The following is a 27,480-nucleotide window of genomic DNA, read 5'->3' on the forward strand; positions in this document are numbered from 1 at the left end:
AATCTATTCATGGGTCTCCTTGAGAAAAAGTTTTTTTGCAACTCGGAAGTAAATCCTTATTCCTCACAGATCCTCATGCACAAGCGTTTTATTGATGATTTACTGATCATTGTTTCTAATAAAGATATAGCCTTGGACCTATGCCATTGGATGAACACTGTACATCCGAGCATCCAATTTACCTGGTCTATTAATGAGACAGCCATTAACTATTTAGATGTTACCATCTTTCGGACTTTTGCAGGTACTCTGGGATTTAAACCTTACCATAAGGAAATAGACCGCAATGCGTATTTACATTTTCGGTCTTTTCATCCAATTCACTTACGACGGAACCTACCCTATAGACAATTTTTGAGGCTTAGACAAAACTCGACTTTAATAGAGGACTATAGGATTAACAGTAACAGACTTGAGAAAGATTTTCTAAATAAATCCTAGTACAGTGGTCAGGGACTGTAAAAAACGCGCAGAATCCAGAGATAGGAAAAATATCTTGATGGATAGGAAGACGACTATTGAAAATAGATTGACCTTTGCGTTAGATTACTCTCCATTGGCTAACCCGATTAGAAAAATTATACTTAAATATTGGCCTTTGATTCAAGATATTCCAGGTTGCCATTTACCACCCCAGATAGCACTATGGAGAACTAAAAATATTAAAGATCGGTTGATACATTCTGACTTGCAATTAAGACAATTTCACGCTAGTGCTCTTCCTAGGGGCCATCACAGTTGTGGCACCTGTTCAACCTGCAATTTAATAATGCCCAAGACTGAGGGAAGAAAACTGAATCTACCAAATTTGGATTTCACTAATTGTAATACACCAAATGTAGTGTATTTAATTTGTTGCTCTTGCAACAAATTTTATATTGGCAACACTACAAGATCCATCAAAATATGCATACAAGAACATCTTTCACGGATACGTTGCAAAATTACAGACGCTCCTTTGGTAGATCATTTTATTCAGAAAAAACATGGCGAAAGAGATTTCTGTTATACCATCATTTTTGTGAGTAAACAAAGGGACATAGATCTTATCAGGAGAGAACTGAATCAAAAAGAAACCTGGTGGATTTTTAAACTCAATACTATTAGCCCAGGGGGACTTAATATAGATCTGGATTTTACACCATATTTGTGAAGGTGTTTTTGGGCTAATGAGACTGGTTCTTTAAATAATGTTTCTAAGAGAGGGATACTTTCCCTTTAAATTGAGATCTCAGCAGTGTATTTTTCACATGCCAAAAAGGGTGGACGGTTGCTGAAGTTAATTGAAAGAACTAGGAATGACATTGATATCTGTATATGTGAGTATAATTGTAAATGTGGGGTTTTTTGCTTTGCATTCTGGAATTTGTAAATGAGACTGATTGACTGATGATTCTCAGGTTGGAAATTTGTATATAATAACTGCCTAGATGAAGATGCGAAAAGAGTGAATTGCTGGCTTCTCATCCGATTTGACTCCTTTGGTGCTAGTTAGTTTATCACGGCGTGTTTGTTAGTTTTCCTGCAATAGTTTAAAGGGACCTGTCCTTGCAAGTCCCTTAAAGGGGCAGTTTAAACTGCCGCTGTAAATACGACCCAACGAACCAGTATACAGGTCGTGGAAGTTCCGTGAAAAGGAACTTCCACAAACCCTGGTTCATGAACTGCGAACCGGCCTGGTTCGTGGGTTTTTTTGGGTTGCATTTAGGTTCGTGCCCATCTCTAGTCATAACTGCATACAAAAGCCTTGTTCTTATGTAACCATCAGAAATGAAAAGCTAATGCAACATGACTCCTTCCTGTGCCCTGAAATGACTCATGGAATCCCCAGTCTTTATGACACAAACTCATGCAGGCGTGACTCCTTCCCACGCTGCCATTGTTTCAGTTTCTGAAAAGGGTGCCACTGATGTGTGTGGCAGCAGGGCGGTGGGGAGAATTGTGACTTTCTCTAATGTAGCCTCGGCCCACCCCCCATCCCCATGTCATAAAAGTACAAGGTAAGGGATCCTCAATCTAATCATTCAGACTGCATTTGAATGAGAAACAAAAGTCACCACACTACCATGATTATAGAAACTTGCTTTAAGCCTCACATTGACTGAAACCTACATTTCCATACAAAATGAACAGAATTTTTTTTATTGTTCTGCAAGGGGGAAAATGCTGGGTTTAACTGAATCACCTGGGATGTTCATAGCAGCCAGTCTGTCCAGAAACATATGAGAGAAGAACTTTGCTGTTCCAGAGAATAGAAATGCACTGCAGTTACTCAATAAGTATTCCCATTCAGCTTGACTGAAAAAAAACAGATCCAAACTTTATTTTAACAATATGCTCAACATACAGGGATATTATGGAGCAAATCATGACTATATGTAGTCTACACTGCATGAAACAAAATTATGTTAATATAAAGCTGTATTATTTGAGAAGTGCTCAGTTATAGAAAACTTTGCATTTATTTATTTATTTACTTCATTTATATCCACATTTCTCCCCAGTGAGGACCCAAAACAATATACATTGGTCTGTCTTCCTCCATTTTATCCTCATATCAACCCTGTAAAGTAAGTTAGACTGAGAGAGTATGACAGGCGCAAAGTCACCCAGCAAGCTTCCATGGCTGAGAGCAGGGATTTGGACCTGGGTCTTCCAGATCCTAGTCTGACACTCTAACCGCTACACCACAATGTCCTTTCAATCATTAATCACTGGCTTTTTAATCACCAGTTATGTTTTTGTTTCTATATCCTACCAATGGCAGGAATACTTGTAAAATGTATATGAAGCAAGATGTCATTTAAAAATCTATTGATCAAGTATTCCTGTTTATCAGAATTATAGATATATCTTGGTATGTTATTTCTTTATTTCTCTCCTGACTAGTTTCCCATTAATTCAGATTATTTTTTTCAAGCTCCATTTACACATTCTTACAATCAGGAAGGCCTGGGACACTGTGGCATCATTCATTTCAACAGGAGACTCTTAAGTATCTATTTATGGAAAATAAAATGTTTAACCATAGCAGGAAGGTATCTTTTGTTTTAACTCTCACTTAGTAATTTATAGACAAAAGTTTTAGATATTTCTTTAGCTTCTAAAATTAATTAGTCAACTGAACGTAATTCTATATCAACAAACATTCATACCTTGGAATGTGCATGCTACCAAAAATTCCATCCCAGCAAAATGTAAATTGCTCATATTTGTCTTGGATTGACTTAAATGCTTGTGAAGGACTTTCTGGATCTGAGATATAATTTTTTAAATTATTACACCCATTATATTTTTCAGTACAGATGTAAACATATCAATTACATAATTTCAAACTAGTGTAGCTTTAAAAACATAGAAGATTGAATTGTTCTTGTTCTTATGACTTTCATAAATTAATGTTAAAACAATCTTGTTATTCCATAAAGATACACTAAAGACACACTTTTAAAAGTGACTACATTCCTTTAATTAAAAAAAATTAAATGTTGGTGTTTTAAGCTTATATATATATATATATATATATATATATATATATATATATATATATATATATATATATATTAGCTGTACTACATTTGAAAATTATCTCAGTGGTGTTGCAAAAAAACAGTACCCCATTAATGTTTTACAGTCAGCTAATGGAATGGCAAGAGGACAATAAGGTATAGATTTTACAAATAGTTACCTGTTTCTCCCACATCATTGTAAGGATCAACAACATCTAAGACATGTCGTTAAGGGTAGGAACGTAAGTGATGTCAACCCACCTCCAACTCGCTACATTCAAATTTCCCCTTCCATAAACCGCTCACATTCCAAATCAGCTGCTAGCCTAAGCATCTCCTTTTCCATTGACCCACAGCCACACCCTTCTCCCTTGGCAGCAACTGTTGGCAAACTACAGACTACTCACTCCCCACACTCCTTGACATAGGTACTGTTGAATGGGGGTGGGTGACAAGATGCAACAGGCACTGATAGGCAAATCCTCTGCTCTACTAAAGGGCATCATTTCCTAATCCTGAAGGTGATTCCATTAATGTGAAGTGTAGTAGGAATGAATGGCTTCGGGCCATACAGGACAGTCTCAGGCTAAGTATTTGTCAGCCTTAACACAAACAATAAAACACAGCTCTAGGAATTCAGTTCAATGAACAGAAATTTTTAAAAGGATACATTTAACATTATGTACATCCACTGAAATGCAGTTGGGCGGCAGAACCCGGTTAATTGTCAACTATTATTAAGTAAAACACAATTATAACACAATTATAATTGTAAACACAATTATGCCTTGACATGACACACTGTAACTTAATTCAGAATGAAAACTCCGTAAGTTCAGTGGGACTTCTTATTTCTTGCTATGCATGTTTAGGATTGGAACATTAAGGAAGCCATCCTAATACACTTGGATGATATACTACTTACTTACTCCTTAGTCATTGTAAACAGTCATATATAACATTGGGTTTTTTTTTTCAAAATAAGCCAAATAAATGCTACTTTGTATAATTTTTCTGGAGGATTTTGGCTGCTACTAAAGTTTAATCATAGTGAGCATGCCATGACTAGGATGAGTCCTTGCCGAATTGTTTCAAATAGTCTTAAGTACAGCAATTTCCTATCCGCCACTTTCCAGCCACAGGGCAAACTCAGGTTATTTTGCTTATACTAGGTGAAAATTAACATTATGCCTTTCCTGACAACTTGTTATATTTGGGCCGGGAGCACGGTGCAAGGAGAAATTGTAAGTACTTTTTAATGGCTTTCCCTCAATTCCAAACCCATTTATTTATTTGATTTTTATCCAATCATCTCTCCAAGGTCCTCAGGATATTTTTGTCTCCTTTCTATCCTCATAAAAATCCAGTGAGGAAGGTTAAGCTGACACTTAGAACCAAGCTACAAGTGACGCCTGACACAGGTTGGACACTTGTCAGCTTCCCTCAAGTTTTTTTTTTAACTATTTATTTTTCATTTTACAATTTACAATATTCATAAATACATATAACAATAATACAAGAAACAAACCTTGGAACGGTCAATAACAATAACAAAGCCAATGTAATAGACTACAAAAACAGTGCAAGGGGGAACAGTGAGGAGATATTCTCATAATATAGCTAAGAAACTAAAAGTATTGATGTCAGCATTAGGCAGTTGATCAGTATTGTATAAGTAATTCAAAAAGGGCAACCATTGCGTAAAGAATGATGACTGATACTGTGGTTTATCAATAGAATGAAGGTGGTCTGCTATTTTTTCCATAATAAAAATATCCCATACTTTCTGAACCCACTGTTGTAGCTTCGGAAGCTTGTCTGATTTCCAGTGTGCTGCTAGAAGCATTTTTGCAGCAGCAAGTAACATAAATATTAAATTTTTCCGCACCTTTGGTATGACAGGGTCTTCCCAAAGACCCAGCAAAATTGATTCTGGAGTCATGAGCAGTTCATAATCTGTAATCTCCTTAATTTTCCTTGAAATTAAGTCCCAGAATGATTGGATCTTGGGGCAAGACCACCACAAATGGATATAGTCACCAATTTGACCACACTTTTTCCAACAGAGCGGTGTTAAATTGGGATTAATTTGGTGTAGTAATTGAGGAGTCATGTACCATCTCGACAACAATTTAAAAGAAGACATTTTGATATTGATTGCGTTCGAATTTAGGGGCTTGCCAGACCATATTGTGGACCATTGCTCCTCTGTTAAGGGGGTACTGCAGTCCGTATTCCATTTCAATTGGTACCTTAATGAGGATTGATCATTCTGTGAGTTTAAATTAGAATAGATGCTAGCTATGAGGCCTTTACGATGAGGTTCTATTTTTTTTAATAAACGTTCAAAATCTGTAAACTCCCGTTTCCAGGAGTCGACAAATAATTGGCTGCTTATAAGGTGAGATAATTGTAAGTATTGATACCAAGGGACCACAACCTCTGTATCCCCTTCTATTTGCTCCTTAGTTAGGATGGCCCCATGTTTGGTGATGTCAATGATCCTAGATTTCTTAATTACCTTCCATTGCTGAAATGAAATTAAATCCTGACCTGGTGGAAACCACGATTGGTCCAGGAAGGATGATAGTGGTGACGGTGTAGGAGCTAGATAGTTTCTTACCCTGTCCCATACAGATATAGTAGATTTCAAAAATGGATTGGCAAGAGTTTGGGTAGGCCTGTGTTTAGGGTCTGTCCAAATTATATCCTTTATATCATGGGGAAGAAGATGTGCAGTTTCAGCATATGTCCAGTCTGAACTATCTGAGGAATGCAAAAGAAGCACTATGTTTGCTAGCTGTGCTGCCATATAATAACATTTTAGGTCTGGAATAGCCAAGCCACCCTTTTTGGTTGAACGTTTCATGGTTGAAAAATTAAGTCTAGGACGTTTATTAGCCCAAATAAATTTATTTATAAGAGTTTGCCACTTTTGGATATCTTGATCAGTGAGATTAATAGGCAGCATACGAAAATTAAATAAGAAAAGTGGTAAAATCATGGTTTTGACCAGTTGTATTCTTTCAGCCCAGGATAAAGTCAACTTGCTCCATTCTTTAAATTCACCTATAACTTTGAGTTCTAGGGTTTTAAAATTAGATTCCTTTAAATTTGCTAGGTTGACAGGGATCGTGATTCCTAAATAGACCCAGTTCTTGCTGATCCATTGGTATTCATAATTGGAGGCTATCTGAGCTTGTGTGTCTGGGGATAAATTAATAGGATAAATTTCAGATTTAGATTTATTAATTTTAAGACCTGATAGTTGACCAAAGGTATGTAACTTGTCTTCCAAGGGAGGTAATGAAGCAGAAGGGTGAGAGATATACAGAACCATATCATCAGCAAAGAGAGAAATTTTATATTCATGACTTTTTATTCTAATGCCTTTGATCTCAGCTGATTGTCTTATGGATTCCGCCAGAGGTTCTATAGCAAGGGCGAACAGTAGTGGTGACAAGGGGCAGCCCTGCCTGGTCCCTCTTGTAAGTTTAATATCCTTTGAATTTATACCATTTATTTTTAACCGGGCCGTAGGGTTGGCATAAAGTAAGCTGATTGATCGTATAAAAGTTTGGCCAAAACCCATTTTTGACAGGAGTCTCAGAAGGTAATTAGTTTCCAAGCTGTCAAACGCTTTTTCTGCATCAAGTGACAACAAGAGAGCCTCCATTTGATAGGTAATGCAATGATTGATTATATTAAGAGATTTACGCACATTGTCTGCCATGTTTCTGTGTGGAATGAAGCCGGTTTGGTCAGGGTGAACGTAATGATTAATGATTTTGTTTAATCTGTTGGCCAATATAGCTGTAAAGATTTTAGCATCCTGATTCAGCAAAGAAATCGGACGATAGGATGATGGGAGGGTGACATCTTTACCTTTTTGGGGGATCACAATGACCGAGGCTTCATTCCATGACTGAGGGAAGATGCCCTGGGTAAGAATTGCATTGCAAGTCAGCCTGAGTGGTTCTGCTAAGCTATGTGTGAAGCTTTTATAAAATTCGGCAGGAAAACCGTCCCTGCCGGGAGTTTTGTTAAGTTTAAGCTTCTTGATAATCTCTGTGATTTCTTGGAGAGAAATGGGCGACTCCAAGAATTCCCTATGCGCTGGCGTAAGACTTTTTAGGGAGGTGCAGGATGCTAAGAAGTTGTCAATATCAGATATAAATGGGTTTGTGGTTCTATAGAGCTTAGAGTAGAAGTTGTAAAATACTTCCAACATTTCCCTGTTATTGGAAGTATAATCCTTATTGCCTTTTTTAATCAGATTAATTTGGTGGGCTGAGATCTTTTTTTTCACTTTCCAAGCAAGCAAGCGAAGTGTTCCAGGACCTCTGTGCCAAAATTTCTGTTTTAAGAAAAGTAAGTTCTTCTTGATTTTAGAGGACTCTAGAGATTCCAACTTCTTTCTTTCAAGCAGAAGTTGTTTGTAAACTTTTTTATTATTAAATTTTTTATGCTTAATTTCTAGTGCTTGGATTTTGCTTAAAATGTCCAATCTGAATTTCTCTCTTTCTTTCTTGTAGAAGGAGGCTACTGAGATGATTTTCCCTCTGACCACTGCCTTCATAGCATCCCAAATTGTTGCCTGGGAGACCTCCCCTGCAACGTTCTCTTTAAAATAATTTTCAAGTACTTTCTCTATTTCTTTATGTATAGATGGGTTTAATAAAAGAGATTTATTTAATAGCCAATGAGTTTCTTGTTTTATTTTATCATCTAAATTCAAGTGACTTTCCACCCAGGCATGATCTGACCAGATTTTACTCCCAATATTAGAAGAAATTAAATTTTGATAAAGTTTACTGGAGGCCAGAATAAAATCGATTCTGGTATGAACTTGATGCCGGGCTGAAAAATAAGTGAAATCTTTCTCTACTCCATGGTGAGCTCGCCAGACATCCTTAAAAGCAAATTTATCGAACAACATTTGTAGTTTCAGTTGACGTGGTATTTTCTTGCAACGTCTCCCATCCCTCTGGGACCGATCCAGATTTAAATCAGCTATACAATTAAAGTCCCCCCCAATCAGAATCTCACCTTCAGCAAACATACATAGGTTGGAAAAGGTTTCATGCAAAAAATCAAGTTGCTTATCATTAGGCGCATAAATCGAAGCTAGGGTTACCCTTGTCCCCTCCAGGTTCCCTTTGATAAATATGAACCTTCCTCTAGGGTCCACTTCAGAGTCTACCCATTGAAATTTGATATTTTTCGAAAATACAATTGCAACCCCCCTTGCGTTTGAGGAGCCAGGAGCTTGGAACTGCAAATTAAATCTATTAGATTTCAGTATCTGAGGCATTTCCTTTTTATAATGGGTCTCCTGTAAAAATAATATATCTGCATTCTGCTGTGCTAAAGCTGTGGAAACACGTTTGAGCTTAATGGGGTTATTTAAGCCTCTGCAGTTGAAAGTAACAATTTTAATTTTCCCTGTCATGACCTAACATTGTGAAGAGGCTAAGCTGATGCAGAGTACAAGTAATAAACTCAGACAAAAGAAATACAGCTCTAGAATGAAGAATTGCTTCTTCCTTTACCTTGCACGGCTTACCATAGGAAGCTAAGAATGACCAGACCTTCCAGGGGAAAACATTAACAGTACCAACTAACCCAAAACACCCCCCAACCAGTAACAACTTAGACATAACTAACCTAAACTATAGCTCCTTGAAACCAAAGAGCTAACCCCTCCAGAAGCACAGAAAGAAATTTCCTGTACTACTAATAGGGAGGAAAGAAATCTTTACCTCCCTATATCTGGAGGTCCCTAAGAAATTTGGGAACTAGAATGAAAAACAGGTAACTCCCACTCCCCCCCCCCGACCACAGATTGGCAAGAAAAAGATGAAATAGCTGGAGATGAAAGGGTGAAGGGCAGCGAGAGAAAGAAAGAAAAAAGATAAGGGTAGCGATAGAAGAGAACAGTCAGTTCTCAGACAAAAAAGAAACAAGCCAAAATTTCCCCCCTCTTTTCCTTCCACCCCTCCCCCACCCCCCTTATTCCTTGCAAGCTCTTCGCATCAAAAGCCGAGTCAAACAGGAGACATTGGTGAACAATCTCTAGCTCAAGAAGATGATTTCGTGGGGATTGTGATCCATCTCTCTTGAGTGGGAAGGTTTTGAGCCGAGATGTTTTCTGCTGGGTTGACGATCAAGTCTTGGGTTGGCAAGTTCAAATCGGTGAGAAGTTTCAGGCCAGAGACTATATCCACTGCATGAAGAACTCTGCCTTGATGTGCAACCTGTAGCTTAGTCGATGACACCCACTTGTATCTGATATTTGCTTTAGTTAGCGTTGAGGTGACAGGCTTAAGCTCTTTCCTATGCAGCAGCGTTTCATTTGACAGGTCCTGGAAGACTTGTATTTTTTTCCCTTGAAAAGAAAACGTGCCTCTTTTCCTTGCTTCTTGAATGATTTTTTCTTTGGTACGGGAATCCAAAAAGCGGACAACAATGTCTCTGTTAACATTTGCTCTCAGATTTCGAGGGGAACCCAGCCTGTAAGCAGACAATATGGTTGGTGCCACCCCCTTCTCCAATTGCAGCTCATGAGCAAGCCAGCCTGATAAGAACGCAGTTAAATCTGCTGTGCCTTCGTCTGACTCTGTAAATCCGCGGAATATCAAATTATTGTATTTTATTTTATTCTCTAGATCCATGATTTTATTTTTCAGCCAGTATTCATTTGCTTGCATTATGCGCGCGTCTTTTTGCAAAGACAGGCTGAGGTCTAACGCTGAGTCAGCTGTTTTAGTAACTTGCTGAAGAGTTTCATTAATGAGGGTTAGCTGCTCATTCATAGGCTTAAGCAACTTTTCCATCCGATTAGCAAATTTCTCCTCAAGTTGATCTAGTTTAAGATTAATATGAGCTTCCAGTACCTGGATTTCTTTGTAATCTGCCTTCTGACTGGCAGGGGCAGCAGCCATCTTGGTTGCAGCATGCAGCTCCATCTCAGCCCCGTTCTTTGATTCAGATGGTGAGAAAAAGGTTTTAACCATTTGTACGGTCAATTCTGAAGTCTTATTTTTATTACCTCCTGTTTTGCCCATGATTTGTTATGAAGAGCTCGGGTTAAAAGCTGATTAAATCAGTCGGGAGGGAGTTTGAGTCAGGAGCCTGAACTTCACGCGTCTGGCATGCACGCTCACGACGCCCCGCCCCCCCTTCCCTCAAGTTTTGATGGGAAATGTAGGCATCCTGGTCTTGCAGCTGTAATGGAGAGCCAAGCTGTAAAACCAGGACGCCTACATTTCCCATCAAAACTTGAGAGAAGCTGACAAGTGTCCAACCTGTGTCAGGTGTCACTTGTAGCTTGGCTCTTAGTGACTGACCAGAAGTTGCCCAGTGAGCTGTACAGCAGAATAATTATTTGAACTCTGGCCTTACCTACACTTTCCCTGACCCTTACAGTTAAATGGAGCAAGGAGAAGGGGCTGAAGGTAAGTAAATAGTGTATGGTCCAACCTAGACAGCATGGGTTGGAGTAAAGGAAGAACCATGTGTGATAGATGGGCTAAGATCCTGCCCCTTTCTGTCAGTTACCAATCCCCTGAGTTCAAATTTGGTATATGTGCAGAGTGGGCCAATCTGGGCCCATAGAAGAAAGTATGTGGAAGGGGGAATGATAGAAAAAAAATCTGTTACACTGTCAGGTCTTACCAGATAGGTTTTGCAGGGCTTGGCAATCCAAACTCCCCTCTGTCTGGAGATCAGGGGGTGGGGCCACCAGCCATGTGACCATTTTCTCCAAGGGCAATCCACTGAGTTCCACCACCTCTTTTCCCAGAAAAAAAAGCCCTGGGTTCTGAGCTTTCAGAAGCGTGAGATTGGAGAGATCCTGTCTCAGAGCCTGGTTTTAGAGTAAGCAGGCTAAAACAGTGAGTGTTTTAAGATGGAATTTGTGCCTCTAGAGTAGTATGCAGGAAGAAATCCTTTCTCAGGAGACTCTGTATGTCTCAGAGCTTGACTTTTTAGATAAAGCAAGCTGATTTCAGTAAAATTTCAAAAAGGAGACTATCAGCGCAATCTTGAGGGAGGGGGCGCAAAAGTGCTCAAGGAGCCGACCAGGAGTTATGCCAGCGTATCACCTCCTATGCCAGCGCAGTGGCCAGTTGCAGATGTAAATGTGGCAGAAGTCCCTGCACTGGCATGCTGGGTGTGTGTTGGGAGGTGGGGCGCAGATTAGTCGGCTCCCTAAGCCATTTCTGGCCCCCAGCAGTGGTGGAACGTTACGCCACAGAAAACAATGGCATAGCCCATAAGTGCCCATTGTACAGGAAAAGTCAACCACTACCCCATGCACAGCCCCACCCAAGTGGCCCAGTGGAGCATAGAGTGCTAGCTACCATAGGGATCAATCCACTTGTGCCCCCATGGTAGTTGTATCCCCCTCCTATGTTAATCAGCTCCTTGGGCACCCTACATAAACTCTGGCCAGGGCACCCATGACCCTAGGTAAGTAGGGAGGTGGCTGGAGGCTCTCCCTGAGAGCCTCCTGCTATGGGGACTTAAGAGCACGAGGTTGGAGAGGGTACTCATGGTGATGGGGCAAGAGTGCACAGGGGGGAACTTTGTGAAATTCGGGGCTTGCCTCATACTCACATATGGGAGAGGAGCCACATCCAGAACATCTGACTAACAACTACCATCCAAATTCCATTTCAAGTTACCCATCTCCTGAGTCCATGCTCAGGGAGGGGCAAGGGTTAAACGACTGGTAAGAAGGAGCTTGGGGAGGTGGCTACCCTGGCTTGCTCATCCACACCGGCCTCCCCTCTCCCCTCACCCGTGCCACCCCAAATGCTAGCCTTTGTGGTTGAGGCTTGCTGGGGGGGGGGCTACCTGTTAGCCAGTGCAGCCCATGTCTGCCATAGGTGCAGTTGCCCAGAAAGCCATGCTCAATACAGCTGTTTTGGGGGGTGGCTTCAGGCAGCCCATGCGGCGGCTCATTTCAGACTCAATTGGCTCAGACTCATCTGGTTTACAGCAGCAACTGAGGCGATGGAGCCGCAGCCACATTCCCCAGCTATAGACACCCTTCCCGGATGTGGCTGACCTGGCTGTGGCTTGCATGAGGCCAGGCCTGTCACCACACATGTCTCTGTTTCCCTTTCAGGCAGGTTATGACCCAACAGGGAAGCCAAGAGGCATGGTTGTTCCAGCTCCCAGTAATCCTTCTTGACTATTATTTCAGCTGGCCCTAGGAGTGGTTCCCCAAGCAGCCCATGGGTCAACCCCACTCCTGAGAAAGAAGCACAAGGAATGGCATTCCTGACCCCAACTGCCACACTAACAGGCACAGCTTCCACCTGGGCGAGGGAAGTTGGCAACACATGTCCAGACATCCTCTTCATTTTTGGTAGTTCAATAAAGTCTGTGTCAAACAACTACTCCCTCCCTGTCTGTTTGCTTGCCTGTTCATGACAGCAGTCCCTTTCCACTTCCCTGTAGGGATGCCATTTCACATATACCAGAAAATGGTCTTTAGCTTTGGGCTGGTACAAATGGGGTGGCCCTGAAGAGGCTTTGTGTGGCTCTGCTGCCCAAAGGTGCAGGTGTCCAGTGGCACCTTGGAGGCTCCAGCCCAAACCAGCTTCTCTCCCCCCCTTTAAATTCACTGCAGGCAGTGGGGTGGGTCTTGGAGTGCTGATTGTATGTTTCTGGTGAGGGGCCCCCCACAAAGGACTCTTGTTCCCTGACAGAGCTGCTGGCATCTGAAAAGCAAGATAGAAGACTGCTACATGCGGGGGGTGAGATTGATGCTGGGACGGGGGGAGATGTGGAGTGAAGTCCTAGGATCTCTGGGGCTCTTCCCCTGTAAGGCCAGACCACTCTCTCTTTTGCTGTTTGCAGAGGCAGGATGGATTTTGCGGATCTTGCTCGGGGATGGAATGATAGTCTCTGGAGCAGTTCCTCTGGACTGGAGGCCATCATTCCACTCTGGGGGCTATTATCCTGGTAGCAGAGCATGGCTCTCGAGGTTCACTCCACATTCTTCTCACATCTTTTTCATGCAGTGATGTATTTCAATGGAGCCACTGCAAGTCAATGGACATTCCTGGCTCCCCTCATATCCAATGGGCCTTCCGGCCTCTCCCTTTGTTTCCAATGGGCATTCTTGTCATGTTTCAGAAGTCATTTAGGGTCTGTCAGTCAAATGGAAGTTGGAGTAGAGACCGTACTGGTCAAACAACACAGCACACTATCAATTTTTAGATGGCCTTTAAAACCTCAACCATCACATCATGTTCTCCCCTCAAGTGATTCATTAACTGCTATTCCCTTTTCAGCTTCACATTTATTTTTATGTTTATATCCTGTCTCTCTATTAGCATGCTAAAGGCACCCAGCAAAAACAAAACTGCATAAAACAGGTGGAAGCTGGGGCTGCTTTCCCAGTCTGACTCCTTCTCCTGTCTCTGTCCTGGCCACTGCACTATCTCTGCTGGGTTAAGTCAGGGGAGCCAGTCTGCCTGGGTGGGGTGGGAAAAGTTCCTTCTGGCTTCCTTTTGGGCCAGGAATGTTGCCTTTCAGGTCCTAAGGAGGCCTGGTACTCTCTAGCCTTCAGAGGCCCCAAGTGTGACTGCCCACTGCTCCTTCTCATCTGACAGCCAGCTGTCTCCTTCACCTCCTTCAGCTGGGCCCTTTTGTCCCTCTTCCCTGGGTCACTCCCATTTTTGCTTCCATGCTTCTACTCCTAAGGAGGCTATTTCTTTTGAGGAGGCTTTTGTTCCATAGGGAGCTGGTACTGGAGGGTCTTCCTCCTGTCTGCACTTCCCTTGCTCTTGTCAGACCCAATGCCTTTTCTCTCACCTCTGCAACTTGGCTGTGGCCTTCCTTAAGGCCATGTCCCTGCTCCACCCCTTCTCCGCTGGGGTAGGGTGCCCCAGACTGTGACAATGATATGGGGATGTGAATGGAGGGATTTACAGGAGCAGAGAGCTTTGTGAAAGTTCCTGAAATTAACCAGAATTTCACAGAAGGGTCAAGTTGTAGCAAACAAGAGAGGCAGGCAAACACACTGGGCATCCCTGGGCTGGCTTTTGGGTGGCTGATTTGAGAAAGGTCAACCATGCAGTGATCAACAGTGGCAATGGACATTGCAAGACCATAAAGCAATATTACTCGGAAATGTTCATTAGTTATGTTCACAGTTATAACTGCACTTTCAGCTGACAGTGGAAGAACAATGCAACAGCACATGTTCTTTCCATGCACTTGTATTAAGTGAGGAAAGGGTCTGAAATCAAGAAGATGAGGAAAGAAGAAGGGGATCTCAGTTACCCTCAAACCTCAGATTCAATTGTCCGAAATGTCTCGAGAGGAGAATTCTGTTGCTTCTTAAGGGATTTCCAGGTTAGTATCTGGTGACTCTTAGTGTTCTCCTGCTTCACTTTACTGCCAGTTGTGTTGGGCAGTGCACATGCTTAGCATGGCTGCCCCCCCCCCCCCACTTCTGGAGAGCCGAGGGAAAGCCGTCTTTTTCTACACAGCTAGGTATTCCCTGGGGTATACAGGAACTTCCCTCATCTTTGTTGGTGGCACCAGTGTCCTGCTTTAGAGACTGGCACAGATCACCAGTTTCACCCATTAGGATATCTCTTGATTAGGGCTTTGAAGTACAGCTCTGTATCACAATGAATAATCACAAAATCACAGACTTACCTGTTTGCCCTTCTTACAATCACTTTTTTGTTTTGACTCTTTTGCACCCTTTGCATCCTTTTTCACTTCATTTTCTGTTAAAGGCATAATCATTTTAAATTACTTGAGCACTTTAAAAATTAGTTCTCAAACCAGAATAAATCTGGAGATTATATATATTTAAGAGAATGGAGACTTTATCAGATGATGCCAAGTTCCTTGTGTGGAACTCGAACTCTGGTGTTGTGCAGGAGGAAAAAGAAGGGGAGTGCCGGGTCTCCCCCCTCCTGCCAGGAGGGCAAAGGGACCTGGCAACCCAAGCAGGGAGCCATTCCAGTTCCTTATTCACATCTCTTCCCAATACAAACTTCTTGGAGACAGACCAAATAGGAGCTTAGTTCCAGAACCAGTATTTGGATTGGCACCGGGTCATGTCTTCTTGTAGGGGACAGTGTCTGGAGCGTGGGGCTGTATGATTTGAAATGATTCAGGTATTGTTTTGGGGTGTAGCTTCCCCCCTTCCAGCCTATGCATCTGTCATGCAGACACCCTACTTTAAAACAGTTCGCACAAGAACTGGGCTTTTGAGCTGGACCCAGTATAGATCTACTTGGAGGGCAGAGTCACTTGAACATGGAAATGTATGATATGTGCTTCTTCAAACCTTATTTGGGGGTGCAAGGCTTTTCAGTTTTCCCCAATATTTGTGTTTGGATTTTCAAATAAGGAACTGTGAATAAGGAACTGAGAACGAGGAACCAACTTAAGCTTCATGAACTGAGAGTGGTTGATTTTTCAGCTAGAAATGTCTGTTTGGCTCAGATTATGTTATTGGTAGCACAATCCAAAGAACACTTTTCTGGGAGTAAATCCCATCAACTAGGCCAGAGTAGGCTTCTTAGCAGAACTGGTTATGTTTGCCCTCTGAATTCCCTCTCAGGGCCAAACTAGACGTTGGGGAATTTAAAGAGATGGGTCTGGGTTCTACACAACCACACAGCAGCTGTGGGGAATGGCTTCTAAAAAAGAGGACAGCCCAAACAGGCCTATATTGCCATCTCTGGGGAGGATGGACTCCTGCCTTTCCCTAAGTTATTTTTCCACACAGAAACAGCACTGCGGGGGGCGGGGGGGAGTTATTTCTCTGTTTCTTCTGCTTTACACTGAGTATTCTGTGCATGTGGAGCTGAAATAACAAACACACACACCCTCCCTCTTTCACTGTTTTGGCATAAGAAAACAGCTGATGGGGGAAGCAGAAGCCCTTTCTCCCTTGTGGCAGCAGTCTGATCCCATTTGGACTCTACTTTTTCTAAAAGAAGCCATTCCCCACAGCTGTTGTTTGGCTACGGGAACCCAAGTTGGGTCCAGAGAATCCAGACCCATCTTTTTAATAACACCAATGTGTAACTTGGTCCTCAGAATGTACTGATTCCAAGAAGCGAGGCATGATCAAGGCAAGGCCCACAAACATTGGTCCTTTAGAGCTCTATTTCAGTAAAGCTCAATTTCAGTAAAAGCCTTACACGATCAAGCTATCAAGTCCAGAATTCTGTTTCCAGTGGCAACAAGCTTGTACTTCTGAGGAGGGCATGAAGGAAACAGCCATTCCCTGTTTCATCCCCCTCTCCAAGGATTATATACATCACGACAGGCTATTAGTAATGATGACATTTAAATGGAACCTCTATGTCCAGAAGCAATATGCTTCCATGGGCCACTTCTGGAATATACACAGAGTTTCCATATTCACAGAGGACTTGGCCTGTCAAGCCTTGATCTAATCCCTTTCTAAAGCTACAACCTTTTTGCATCCTATATGAAGAAGTTGTTCCTTTTGTCAGCCCTGGAACTAGCTTCTAGTCAAGGTCATGCTTGAAAATACTTTGTCATGGCTTTGTTCATCTCTTTTGCGTCACAGTTTCTCCTGCCCACCCCCATATTTTCCTGAGCCTGGATGCATCTGTGGGCTTCTAAGGACAAGGCAGTAGACCCAAGTTTCAGGATTGGCTACATTAGCATTACTTTTGTCAACAGGCAGCTTCACAGGCTTAGCAAAAGCTTATGATTCTGTGGTGAGATTGCCAGAGAAAACAAATGTGGAGGGAAGACTTTCGTCCCTTATTGTGCTTTTGTTCTCTGGCCTCCACTTCTCTAATAGACAAGGTAAATAACATGGAACTGTGTCTTTTGCTAGGATGACAAACTTTGTTGCCCTTTGATGCTCATCACTGTATCTTAATCACTGAGAGGATCCTGATGGTTCTTTTTGGGAGTTATTTTGAGAGAAATTTTACACAACATGAAGAGCCCCGTGGCACAGAGTGGTAAGTTGCAGTACTGCAGCCCAGGCTCTGCTCACGACTTGAGTTTGATCCTGGCAGAAGCTGTGTTCGGGTAGCCGGTTCAAGGTTGACTCACCCTTTCAACCTTCCGAGGTTGGTAAAATGAGTACCCAGTTGCCTGGGGGTAAAGTGTAGATAACTGGGGAAGGCAATGGCAAACCACCCCATAACAAAAAGTCTGCCAAGAAAATGTCATGATGCGACGTCCCTCCATGTGTCAGTAATGACTCGGTGCTTGCACAGGGGACTACCTTTACACTACATATCTACAATAATTGTATAAATATTTTAAAAACATCAGATTTGTTCACAACAGTCTCAGCGTAGCATTATGACTAATAATGACTAATAATGACTAGCATTATGACTAATAAAGCAAATGTTAAAATATCTTCTCATGACACAAACTTGGCTAGTAAAGAGATGATGTACATTTTCAAAAATATTCACACTATTATAACTTGTTCTAAGAAGTTGTCTAGTTTATATTATTCTAGAAAATATTTGAAATACTTCACATTTGGAAAAAGGTAAGTCAACATTGCTATACCCGATTCTTCTTTATGTATACGGTTATACAAAAGCTGGAGAGAAAAATCTCTGGACACAGAACTTATTGCTTCTTCTTGAAAAATACTCAAAGCTTCCAAAGGTAGCTCCATGAGATATTTATCTGCCAGTAGTATCATACATTCTCCCATGTCTGCAGTACCAGCTGAATACAAGAGAGATGAGTAGGTCAGTAATTCATGGGAAACAAAGGTAAGTAATTCTAAATGGTGAGCATTTTGCCTTCTGTCAAATACCTTCTGGACCTGAGCCTCTAATCCTTAAGTAAAATGAATTAGTAAGTAAGTAGCATGTCTTCTCTTGAAACATTTCAGGGAAGCACTGGGGTGTCAGTAGTGGTCACACTGAATCATACATATTGCAAGACTTCTCTGTTTGTAGAAGCGTGACAATGAAATAAAGAGTCATGAATCAACATCTCTTTCCTGCTCCAGATATAATGATTGTTATTGATACTATCAATCCTAGAGAGTGCATGTCTACCAATAGTGTAAATAATGTAAATAAACTTAAACATACAATGATTTTGTTTTGTAAGAAGCCACTGATTAAGTTATTTATTTACTTATTTAATGTCATTTATAGTCTGCCTTTCTCACTGAGACTCAAGGCGGATTACACAGTGTGAAATTAATACAGTCAATTTCAGGGACAGCTCCATAAACAATGCCATAGGGTAAATACAATTTTACAAAGACATAGCATTAGTAAGAATCCAATACAGATGTATTGTCGAAGGCTTTCACGGCCGGAGAACGATGGTTGTTGGGGGTTTTCCGGGCTGTCTTGCCGTGGTCTTGGCATTGTAGTTCCTGACGTTTCGCCAGCAGCTGTGGCTGGCATCTTCAGAGGTGTAGCACCAAAAGACAGAGATCTCTCAGTGTCACAGTGTGGAAAAGATGTAGGTCATTTGTATCTACTCAGGAGGGGTGGGGTTGAGCTGAGTCATTCTGTAAGAGTTTCCCAGGGTGTGGAATGCTAATGGCGGGAGGCTTCACTGTATCCTGAGGCGGTTCTTTTGCATATGGATTGGTGCTTGATGTGCTAATCTTCTCTGCAGGGCTATTGTCGGGTGTGGAGTGTTTTGTTGGCCTGGTGTTTTTCAGAACTGGAGCCCATGCTCTGTTCATTCTTAAGGTTTCTTCTTTCCTGTTGAAGTTTTGCTTATGCTTGTGAATTTCAATGGCTTCCCTGTGCAGTCTGACAAAGTAGTTGGAAGTGTTGTCCAGTATTTTGGTGTCCTGGAATAAGATACTGTGCCCTGTTTGAGTTAGGCTATGTTCAGCCACTGCTGATTTTTCAGGCTGTCCAAGTCTGCAGTGTCTTTCATGTTCTTTTATTCTTGTCTGGATGCTACGCTTTGTGGTCCCGATGTAAACTTGTCCACAGCTGCAGGGTATACGGTATACTCCTGCAGAGGTGAGGGGATCTCTGCTGTCTTTTGCTGATCGTAGCATCTGTTGTATTTTTCGGGTGGGTCTGAATACTGCTTGAAGGTTATGCTTTTTCATAAGCTTTCCCATCTGATCAGTAATTCCTTTGATATATGGCAAAAACACTTTTCCTGTGGGAGACTGTTTTTCTTTGGTTGTTTGATTCATCCTGGGTTTGATTGCTCTTCGGATTTCATTTCTGGAGTAGCCATTTGCCTGAAGTGCGTGGTTTAGATGATTAATTTCCTCATTGAGAAAGCGCGGCTCACATATCCGTCTTGCACGATCCACTAATGTTTTCATTATGCCTCTTTTCTGTCGGGGGTGGTGATTGGAGTTTTTGTGTAAGTACCGATCAGTGTGAGTTGGTTTCCTGTAGACCTTGTGACCTAACTGAAAGTTTGCTTTGCGGATGACCAAGGTATCCAGGAATGAGAGTTTTCCCTCACTTTCTTTCTCCATTGTGAATTGTATGTTCAGGTGGATGTTGTTGAGATGATTCAAAAACTCCATCAATTCTTCCTCCCCATGGCTCCAAATGATGAATGTATCATCCACAAACCGGAACCATACACTGGGTTTGTGTAAGTGGCCGTGAAGGCCGTGAAAAGCCGAAGGCCGTGAAAGCCTTCGACAATACATCGAACACCTCTACGGGGAGGAAACATTCCAACAGACCCGAAGATTGGAAACACTTCGGAACAAGAAAGCACATCTACTCTGTTCTTTGACCTTTCTTCTACGCTGCAGGGACACAAGAACCATTCCATCCTTTCTCACAACTAAAAGAATCTTCAAAACCACACAGGCGAACCGCATTTATGACCGTCTAGAACAGGCCCTCTTACGTGAGAGAATCCACACTACCCGCAGAGAACTTGCTGCCACAGACAAGGAGCTATTTTGCTTGCATATCAACACCAGCCATAAAATGAGAAGTCAGGATTGGGACAAGGTCGATAATCTCACCTACAGGAAGATGGAACAAGTGTTTACCAACCACACATCCAGACAGAAGCAGAAGTTTAACAAACTACAGGAAAAAAGACAGACAAGCCCAATGCTCGACAATGCACGCATTGTCATCAATCTGACAGACCGTCAACTCTCACCAGAAGAAACCTCCATCTTGGCAAAGGGAGGAAACTTTGCAGTCACCCCCACCAGAATTCCTGTGGAAGACATCATTGCAAATGTAGAAGCTGCCATCCGTCATCTACCTGAAGAGGAAGCTGAGGAAATAAGAGGAGAGACAGCCAGGATTCTACGAAAGGCAAAGCTTCCCACCAGCAATATAACACGCAAGGAGAGAAATGCCATCAAGACCCTCAATGCAGATCCAGACATCATCATTCTACCAGCTGATAAAGGCAATGCTACAGTGATCATGAAAACGGAGGAATACAAAAAGAAGATTAAGGAACTCCTGGACCCCTCCACCTACAAAAAACTAAAACGAGATCCCACTTGCAAAATCACCAGGCTAACAAATGCGCTGATCAAGAATTCCTCACTACATCCCGACACGCACAGAAAACTATGCAAGACAGAAGCACAGCCACCTAGACTATATGGACTCCCCAAAATACATAAAGATTCAGTCCCACTCCGACCCATTGTGAGTGCCATTGGTTCACCGACATATGAATTAGCTAGACATCTGGCAGATCTCCTGCAGGACCACATCGGGAAAACCTCGTCTTACATCAAAGATTCAGCAGATTTCATCAACAAAATCAGTTCTCTGAAACTCAATCCACAAGACATACTTGTCAGTTTTGATGTTGTATCCCTGTTTACCAAGGTTCCAGTAAAAGACACTATTGCACTGATTAATCAGATTTTCCCAGAGGATGTAACAGCCTTATTCCATCATTGTCTGACAACCAGTTACTTCCAATGGGACAACGAATTCTATGAACAGATGGATGGGGTGGCCATGGGGAGCCCACTCAGCCCAGTTATAGCAAACTTCTACATGGAACATTTTGAAAAAACAGCTCTAGAATCAGCACCCCACAAACCCAGTGTATGGTTCCGGTTTGTGGATGATACATTCATCATTTGGAGCCATGGGGAGGAAGAATTGATGGAGTTTTTGAATCATCTCAACAACATCCACCTGAACATACAATTCACAATGGAGAAAGAAAGTGAGGGAAAACTCTCATTCCTGGATACCTTGGTCATCCGCAAAGCAAACTTTCAGTTAGGTCACAAGGTCTACAGGAAACCAACTCACACTGATCGGTACTTACACAAAAACTCCAATCACCACCCCCGACAGAAAAGAGGCATAATGAAAACATTAGTGGATCGTGCAAGACGGATATGTGAGCCGCGCTTTCTCAATGAGGAAATTAATCATCTAAACCACGCACTTCAGGCAAATGGCTACTCCAGAAATGAAATCCGAAGAGCAATCAAACCCAGGATGAATCAAACAACCAAAGAAAAACAGTCTCCCACAGGAAAAGTGTTTTTGCCATATATCAAAGGAATTACTGATCAGATGGGAAAGCTTATGAAAAAGCATAACCTTCAAGCAGTATTCAGACCCACCCGAAAAATACAACAGATGCTACGATCAGCAAAAGACAGCAGAGATCCCCTCACCTCTGCAGGAGTATACCGTATACCCTGCAGCTGTGGACAAGTTTACATCGGGACCACAAAGCGTAGCATCCAGACAAGAATAAAAGAACATGAAAGACACTGCAGACTTGGACAGCCTGAAAAATCAGCAGTGGCTGAACATAGCCTAACTCAAACAGGGCACAGTATCTTATTCCAGGACACCAAAATACTGGACAACACTTCCAACTACTTTGTCAGACTGCACAGGGAAGCCATTGAAATTCACAAGCATAAGCAAAACTTCAACAGGAAAGAAGAAACCTTAAGAATGAACAGAGCATGGGCTCCAGTTCTGAAAAACACCAGGCCAACAAAACACTCCACACCCGACAATAGCCCTGCAGAGAAGATTAGCACATCAAGCACCAATCCATATGCAAAAGAACCGCCTCAGGATACAGTGAAGCCTCCCGCCATTAGCATTCCACACCCTGGGAAACTCTTACAGAATGACTCAGCTCAACCCCACCCCTCCTGAGTAGATACAAATGACCTACATCTTTTCCACACTGTGACACTGAGAGATCTCTGTCTTTTGGTGCTACACCTCTGAAGATGCCAGCCACAGCTGCTGGCGAAACGTCAGGAACTACAATGCCAAGACCACGGCAAGACAGCCCGGAAAACCCCCAACAACCATAATCCAATACAGAGTTGAAGAAATGTTGAAACAGAACATAAACAATTCTAGGGCTGACATTAGTGGTGAAGTCTATGGCCCTTCCTTAACTCATTAGCAAAGCATCTGAGAGCCCCTCCCTACAATACAAAAGCCTTTTTGAATAATTTGGTTTTGCATCGTTTGTGGAAAGCTAGGAGAGTAGGGGCTCTCCTGACCTCCTCAGGTAGGCCATTCCACAGGGTAGGGGCCATGACAGAGAAAGCCCTTGTATGGACTGCTGTTGATTTCACCCATGTGCAGGGTGGCACCTACAGGAGACCCTGTTCAGATGAGCAAAGGTGCCGTGGAGGAACATAGGGAGGGAGGTGGTCCCATAGGTATGCCAGGCCAAGGCCATGAAGAGCGTTGTATGTGATAACTAATACTTTATGACTCTTATGTGATTATTTTTCAATATCAATATACTTTGAAGGTTAAGACGTACCTTGAGTTGCACTGCTTTTCTCCTTATTTTTGTTTTTTTGTTTCCCTGACTCATTTACTTTATTTTTTCTTGAGTCACCTTTTTCATCTTTTCCTGTTTTGAACTTTCCTGAGTCAGCAGATTTTGGCTTGACTAAGTCAGCAGTTTTGGATTTTACTGAGACAGATGGAGAAACTTCTGGACTTAGCTGTCTAAAGAAATAAAAATATGATCTTAAAAATAAGCTGTAAGATGGAATGTCTAAAAGACACTAACGGAGTTAGTTACTATTACCTATGATACAAAAGCAGTATCCACAACATTCTTGCTTGGCTTTACCATGCACAAGGAAACCCAGAGCCTAATAGACCACACAGGTTTGTATAGCCCACTGCAGTACAGAATGGCTTATGTCTTTTGGTATAAAAAAGCGGCTGGCCTCATACATGGACAATGAATGCTACCTGAGGCTAGGAGGAGCAAGCACATCTCTTGAAAAGTTGTATGTCTCTCCCCATTTGTCTCATGAGCACAGTACCATTGGCAATAGAGATGAGCAGCCACTAGTGGTACTAATAGCATAGGGATGAAAGATGGAGTTCAAATAATCAGATGTTTATGTGAACATACTATGTTAGTGCCAATGTCCCAGATAATGCGGTCTCCCATGATTGTCTGATTTGTATGTTTTGAGTAGACAGAAAAGCTCTGGTCAGTGATCTTCATGTATATCTGTGCAAATGTATTCTTGCACATCTACAAGAAATTCTTTTATCTGATTATGCAGTTTTTTGCCATTCTTCAAAGCCATTATTAGCCAATGCTAAAATCAGCCATTATTGACGGGGGAGGGGGGATGGTCTCGATTCGTATCAGGTAGGAGTATAGGGGAAAGATGTTTAAAAGTCTTTCCACCTGTTTTGTTTTCCTGATTTTATTCACCTTGAGTTGCTGTTTGCCATATTCCCTCCCTCTTCTGCAGATAAATAGCAGCTCTGAGGTGAGAATTTAAATCTGGAAAATGTTGGGGGGGGGGTGGCCTAAAAGCCATTAGTCCTAATCCAGATTGGGCTCCCTACAGTTTAGTATTTTTTTTTAAAGGGCCATCAATGGCTGTCTGACGACAGTGGTCTACACAATGTGAGTTGGTTTCCAGTCTTCTGTATGTCATTAACCTTAGCCATTATAACAACAGCCTCTCCTTTCCCAGACAGTTTATGATGTCAGAATGGTTTTTGAGACTGTGGGTGGTGTTGTATTGTGCACATTTCTCATTTATACTGAACATAATTTATATTTAATAATACTCGTAAGATGAGGTTATGAGGCCAGTTTACTAATTATTTCATTGCACAACCACTGTGAAATTATTTTGTTATACTCTTTTGTTCATGAAAGTCCCCTTTAAAAAAAGTCTATAAACAAAAAACATCTTATAATATATGAACACTGTTTTAAAAAGAAATTATATCTTCATTCAAATTCTCATGTTTAAATCATAACTAAAGGGCTAATCTATTCAACAAAACCTTGCTGAACTGGACATGGTGAATCACTCACATTACCCACTTCTCCACAGGAGAAAGCAGAGACGATGGGCCATAAATACTAAACCTTTAAGTGTAAGCATGTAGTAATTTGTACACATAATAGCTCATTGAGAAGGTGGTAAGAATTACCTCAGCTCAGAGAAATCAAACTGCGACAATACAGGCTTCACATATTCTTCCATATCTTTTAATATAGCCTGGAATTCTGATGTAAAATATTCTTCTTCTATGCTCTGTCACAAAAAATTTAAAAGCTAATTGGGTTAAATAAAAAAGGATGAGACTCATAACTACAGAAAGAATGACATAGTAAATTCAAGAGAAAAAGCCATGACAAATTAGTAACATATTTGAAAAAACCCAAGTATAAAATGAGCTATCACATTTGATTTAAGTATTGTGTTCCATGATTTTAATGAATGCCTTATTTTACATCAAGTTATCTAAAGGAAATAGTAACATAATAATGACAATGATGATAGTTATAAAATATTCCCTAGGAAGTGTTCTTGTTATCTTAATGAAACTATTCTGGACTATGGTTTACCAGCTCATTATACCACTACCAGTTTACAACCTCATTATACCACTCATAAAAACACCAAAACTGTAGTTTTTCTAACAGGTTATCTTACCATATCTAATTTGATGTCTGATGTTTGTCCTTTTTTGTCTTCCTGGAGATTTGTTAGTGATATTTTCTTTAGAAGATTTTTCATCTTCTCCTCTTTGAAAAACTTTACCTTCTCCAACAAATTGCAGAATGCCTCAGAATTCACAGGGGACTGTGCAACTTTAGCCTGTACTAATCATAATTAAAAACACCAGCCTACTAAATACATTTAAATACATTATATTGTCTTCATTTCTTCAAACCTCTGTAATGAATGAGGGTAAAAAGAATCTAGTTACAAAAGAGAACAAATGATTGTAAGTCAGTATGATCTATAGCTGGGAAATTCAATAACAATGCAACAGGATATTCGATAGCAGAAAACAAGGAAAAATCTGATACAGAACTAAAATTAAAACAGTACAAAGCATAAGCAAACAGAAATCTGATATAAAACTAAACAATACAAAACAAAGTATAATTAAGCAATTTAAACACGACATATTAAATGATGCAGGAATTACCTAGGACTATACTTACAGCGACAGACAGTAGAACCGACTATAGTCCATATTCCTTTACCAAAGCAACTTTCTGAACCATTCTGTAACAGGACAACCCTCCTACCTACACTAAAAGGCCCTCCTAAATAATTCAGTTTTGCATAGTTTGCGGAAAGCCAGGACAGTGGGACCCTTCATAATATTATCAGCTTGGCCATTCCATAAGGTGCAGGCCACTACAGAGAATGTAGATGTATGTACACTTGTTGATTTTGCCCATTTGCAGAGTGGCTCCCATGGAAGGCTCTGTTCAGATGAGTGAAGATGCCATGGAGGATCATAGGAAGAGAGATGATCTCATGGACAGGAGGGTCCAAGGCTATGAAGGGCATTGTATGTGATAGCCAATACCTTGAACTGAGCCTGATAATTGATGGGTAGCCAATGGAGTGACTGCAGAATGGGAGTAATATGCCTGCTCTACCTAGCTCCTCATAATATCCAAGTTCTGGCACTCTGGACCGTGTTCTCTGTGTTGACTTCAAGAGGAGACCTAGGTAGAGTATATTAATTAGTCTAATCTCAATACCATGGTGAGGGTCCGGGTGGCCAGATCAGCTGTGTCAAGGTAGGGGGCCATGTTCTGGGCTAGACTGAGTTGAAAGAAGGCATTTTTTGCAGCTGCATTAACTTCCTTCTCTAGTAATAGTGCTGGATCCACTATAATCACAAGGCTCTTAAACAAATTTGCAAGGGTCTACTGAATCCCATCAAAAGTGGGGAGCACAATGTCCTTCAAGATCTCCATCTTCCCAACCAACATCACTTCTGTATTGTTGGGGTTCAGTTTCAGTCTGTTTGCATTCAGCCATTTGGCCACAGCAGCCAGGCAGTGACACAAGACCATTACTGTAACACCAGGGGATTTGGATAGCGAGATATAGAGCTGAGTGTCAACTGGATATTGATGGCATCTAATTCCAAAGCTACTAATGATTTCTCCCCACTGAAAATAGCTGGTCTTCAACAGCAATGATGAATGATTTAAATCAATCCAAAGCACACCCTCTGATACCTACTTCAGCCTTCAAACACCTCAACAAGATAACATAATCTACTGTAAGAAGGCTGTAGATAGAACGAGGAAGAGGATTCAGACAGAGGTCATTAACTAAAGCCACCAGAGCCATCTCCATCCCACAGCTCAGCCTAAAACCAGATCGAAAAAGGTCCAGAACAAAAGAGTCATCCAAGAAGACCTGGAGTTGGTCTGCTATTGCTATTTCAGTCACTTTGTCTAGAAAAGGCAGATTAGAAACTGGGTAATAATTAGCCACATCATCTTTGACTATGGATGTTGTTTTTAAGTAGTGAACAGATAACTGCCTCTTTGAGTGGCCAAGGGAAGGTACCTTCAGATAGTGACCGAGGATAGACATTAAAGTTCATTTATGTGGTCCTGATATGTTTTAGTAGCCAAGATGAACAAGGATCCAGTGTACAAGTAGTATCATGTTCCTGGACTACATGGAAACACTGTTCCTTGCTAGAAAACGCAGTTAAAAATGATACTG

General features: G+C 41.5%; 1 protein-coding gene across 1 annotated transcript in view; it reads right to left on the reverse strand.

Moving 5' to 3' along the window:
- Window positions 1-27,480, reverse strand: part of CFAP46 (cilia and flagella associated protein 46) — a 169,050-nt gene that overhangs the window by 8,516 nt on the left and 133,054 nt on the right. Inside the window, exons 49-57 of the mRNA XM_054983246.1 lie at window positions 25,426-25,595; window positions 24,920-25,023; window positions 23,262-23,452; window positions 18,066-18,230; window positions 15,192-15,265; window positions 4,180-4,240; window positions 3,689-3,724; window positions 3,156-3,255; window positions 2,186-2,298 (exon numbers count right to left, since the gene is read on the reverse strand). Of these exons, the coding sequence (XP_054839221.1) occupies window positions 2,186-2,298; window positions 3,156-3,255; window positions 3,689-3,724; window positions 4,180-4,240; window positions 15,192-15,265; window positions 18,066-18,230; window positions 23,262-23,452; window positions 24,920-25,023; window positions 25,426-25,595 (1,014 nt within the window). The remainder of the gene's footprint in view (window positions 1-2,185; window positions 2,299-3,155; window positions 3,256-3,688; window positions 3,725-4,179; window positions 4,241-15,191; window positions 15,266-18,065; window positions 18,231-23,261; window positions 23,453-24,919; window positions 25,024-25,425; window positions 25,596-27,480) is intronic.

The sequence above is a fragment of the Eublepharis macularius genome, chromosome 6 (genome assembly GCF_028583425.1).
Source record: "Eublepharis macularius isolate TG4126 chromosome 6, MPM_Emac_v1.0, whole genome shotgun sequence".
NCBI lineage: Eukaryota > Metazoa > Chordata > Lepidosauria > Squamata > Eublepharidae > Eublepharis > Eublepharis macularius.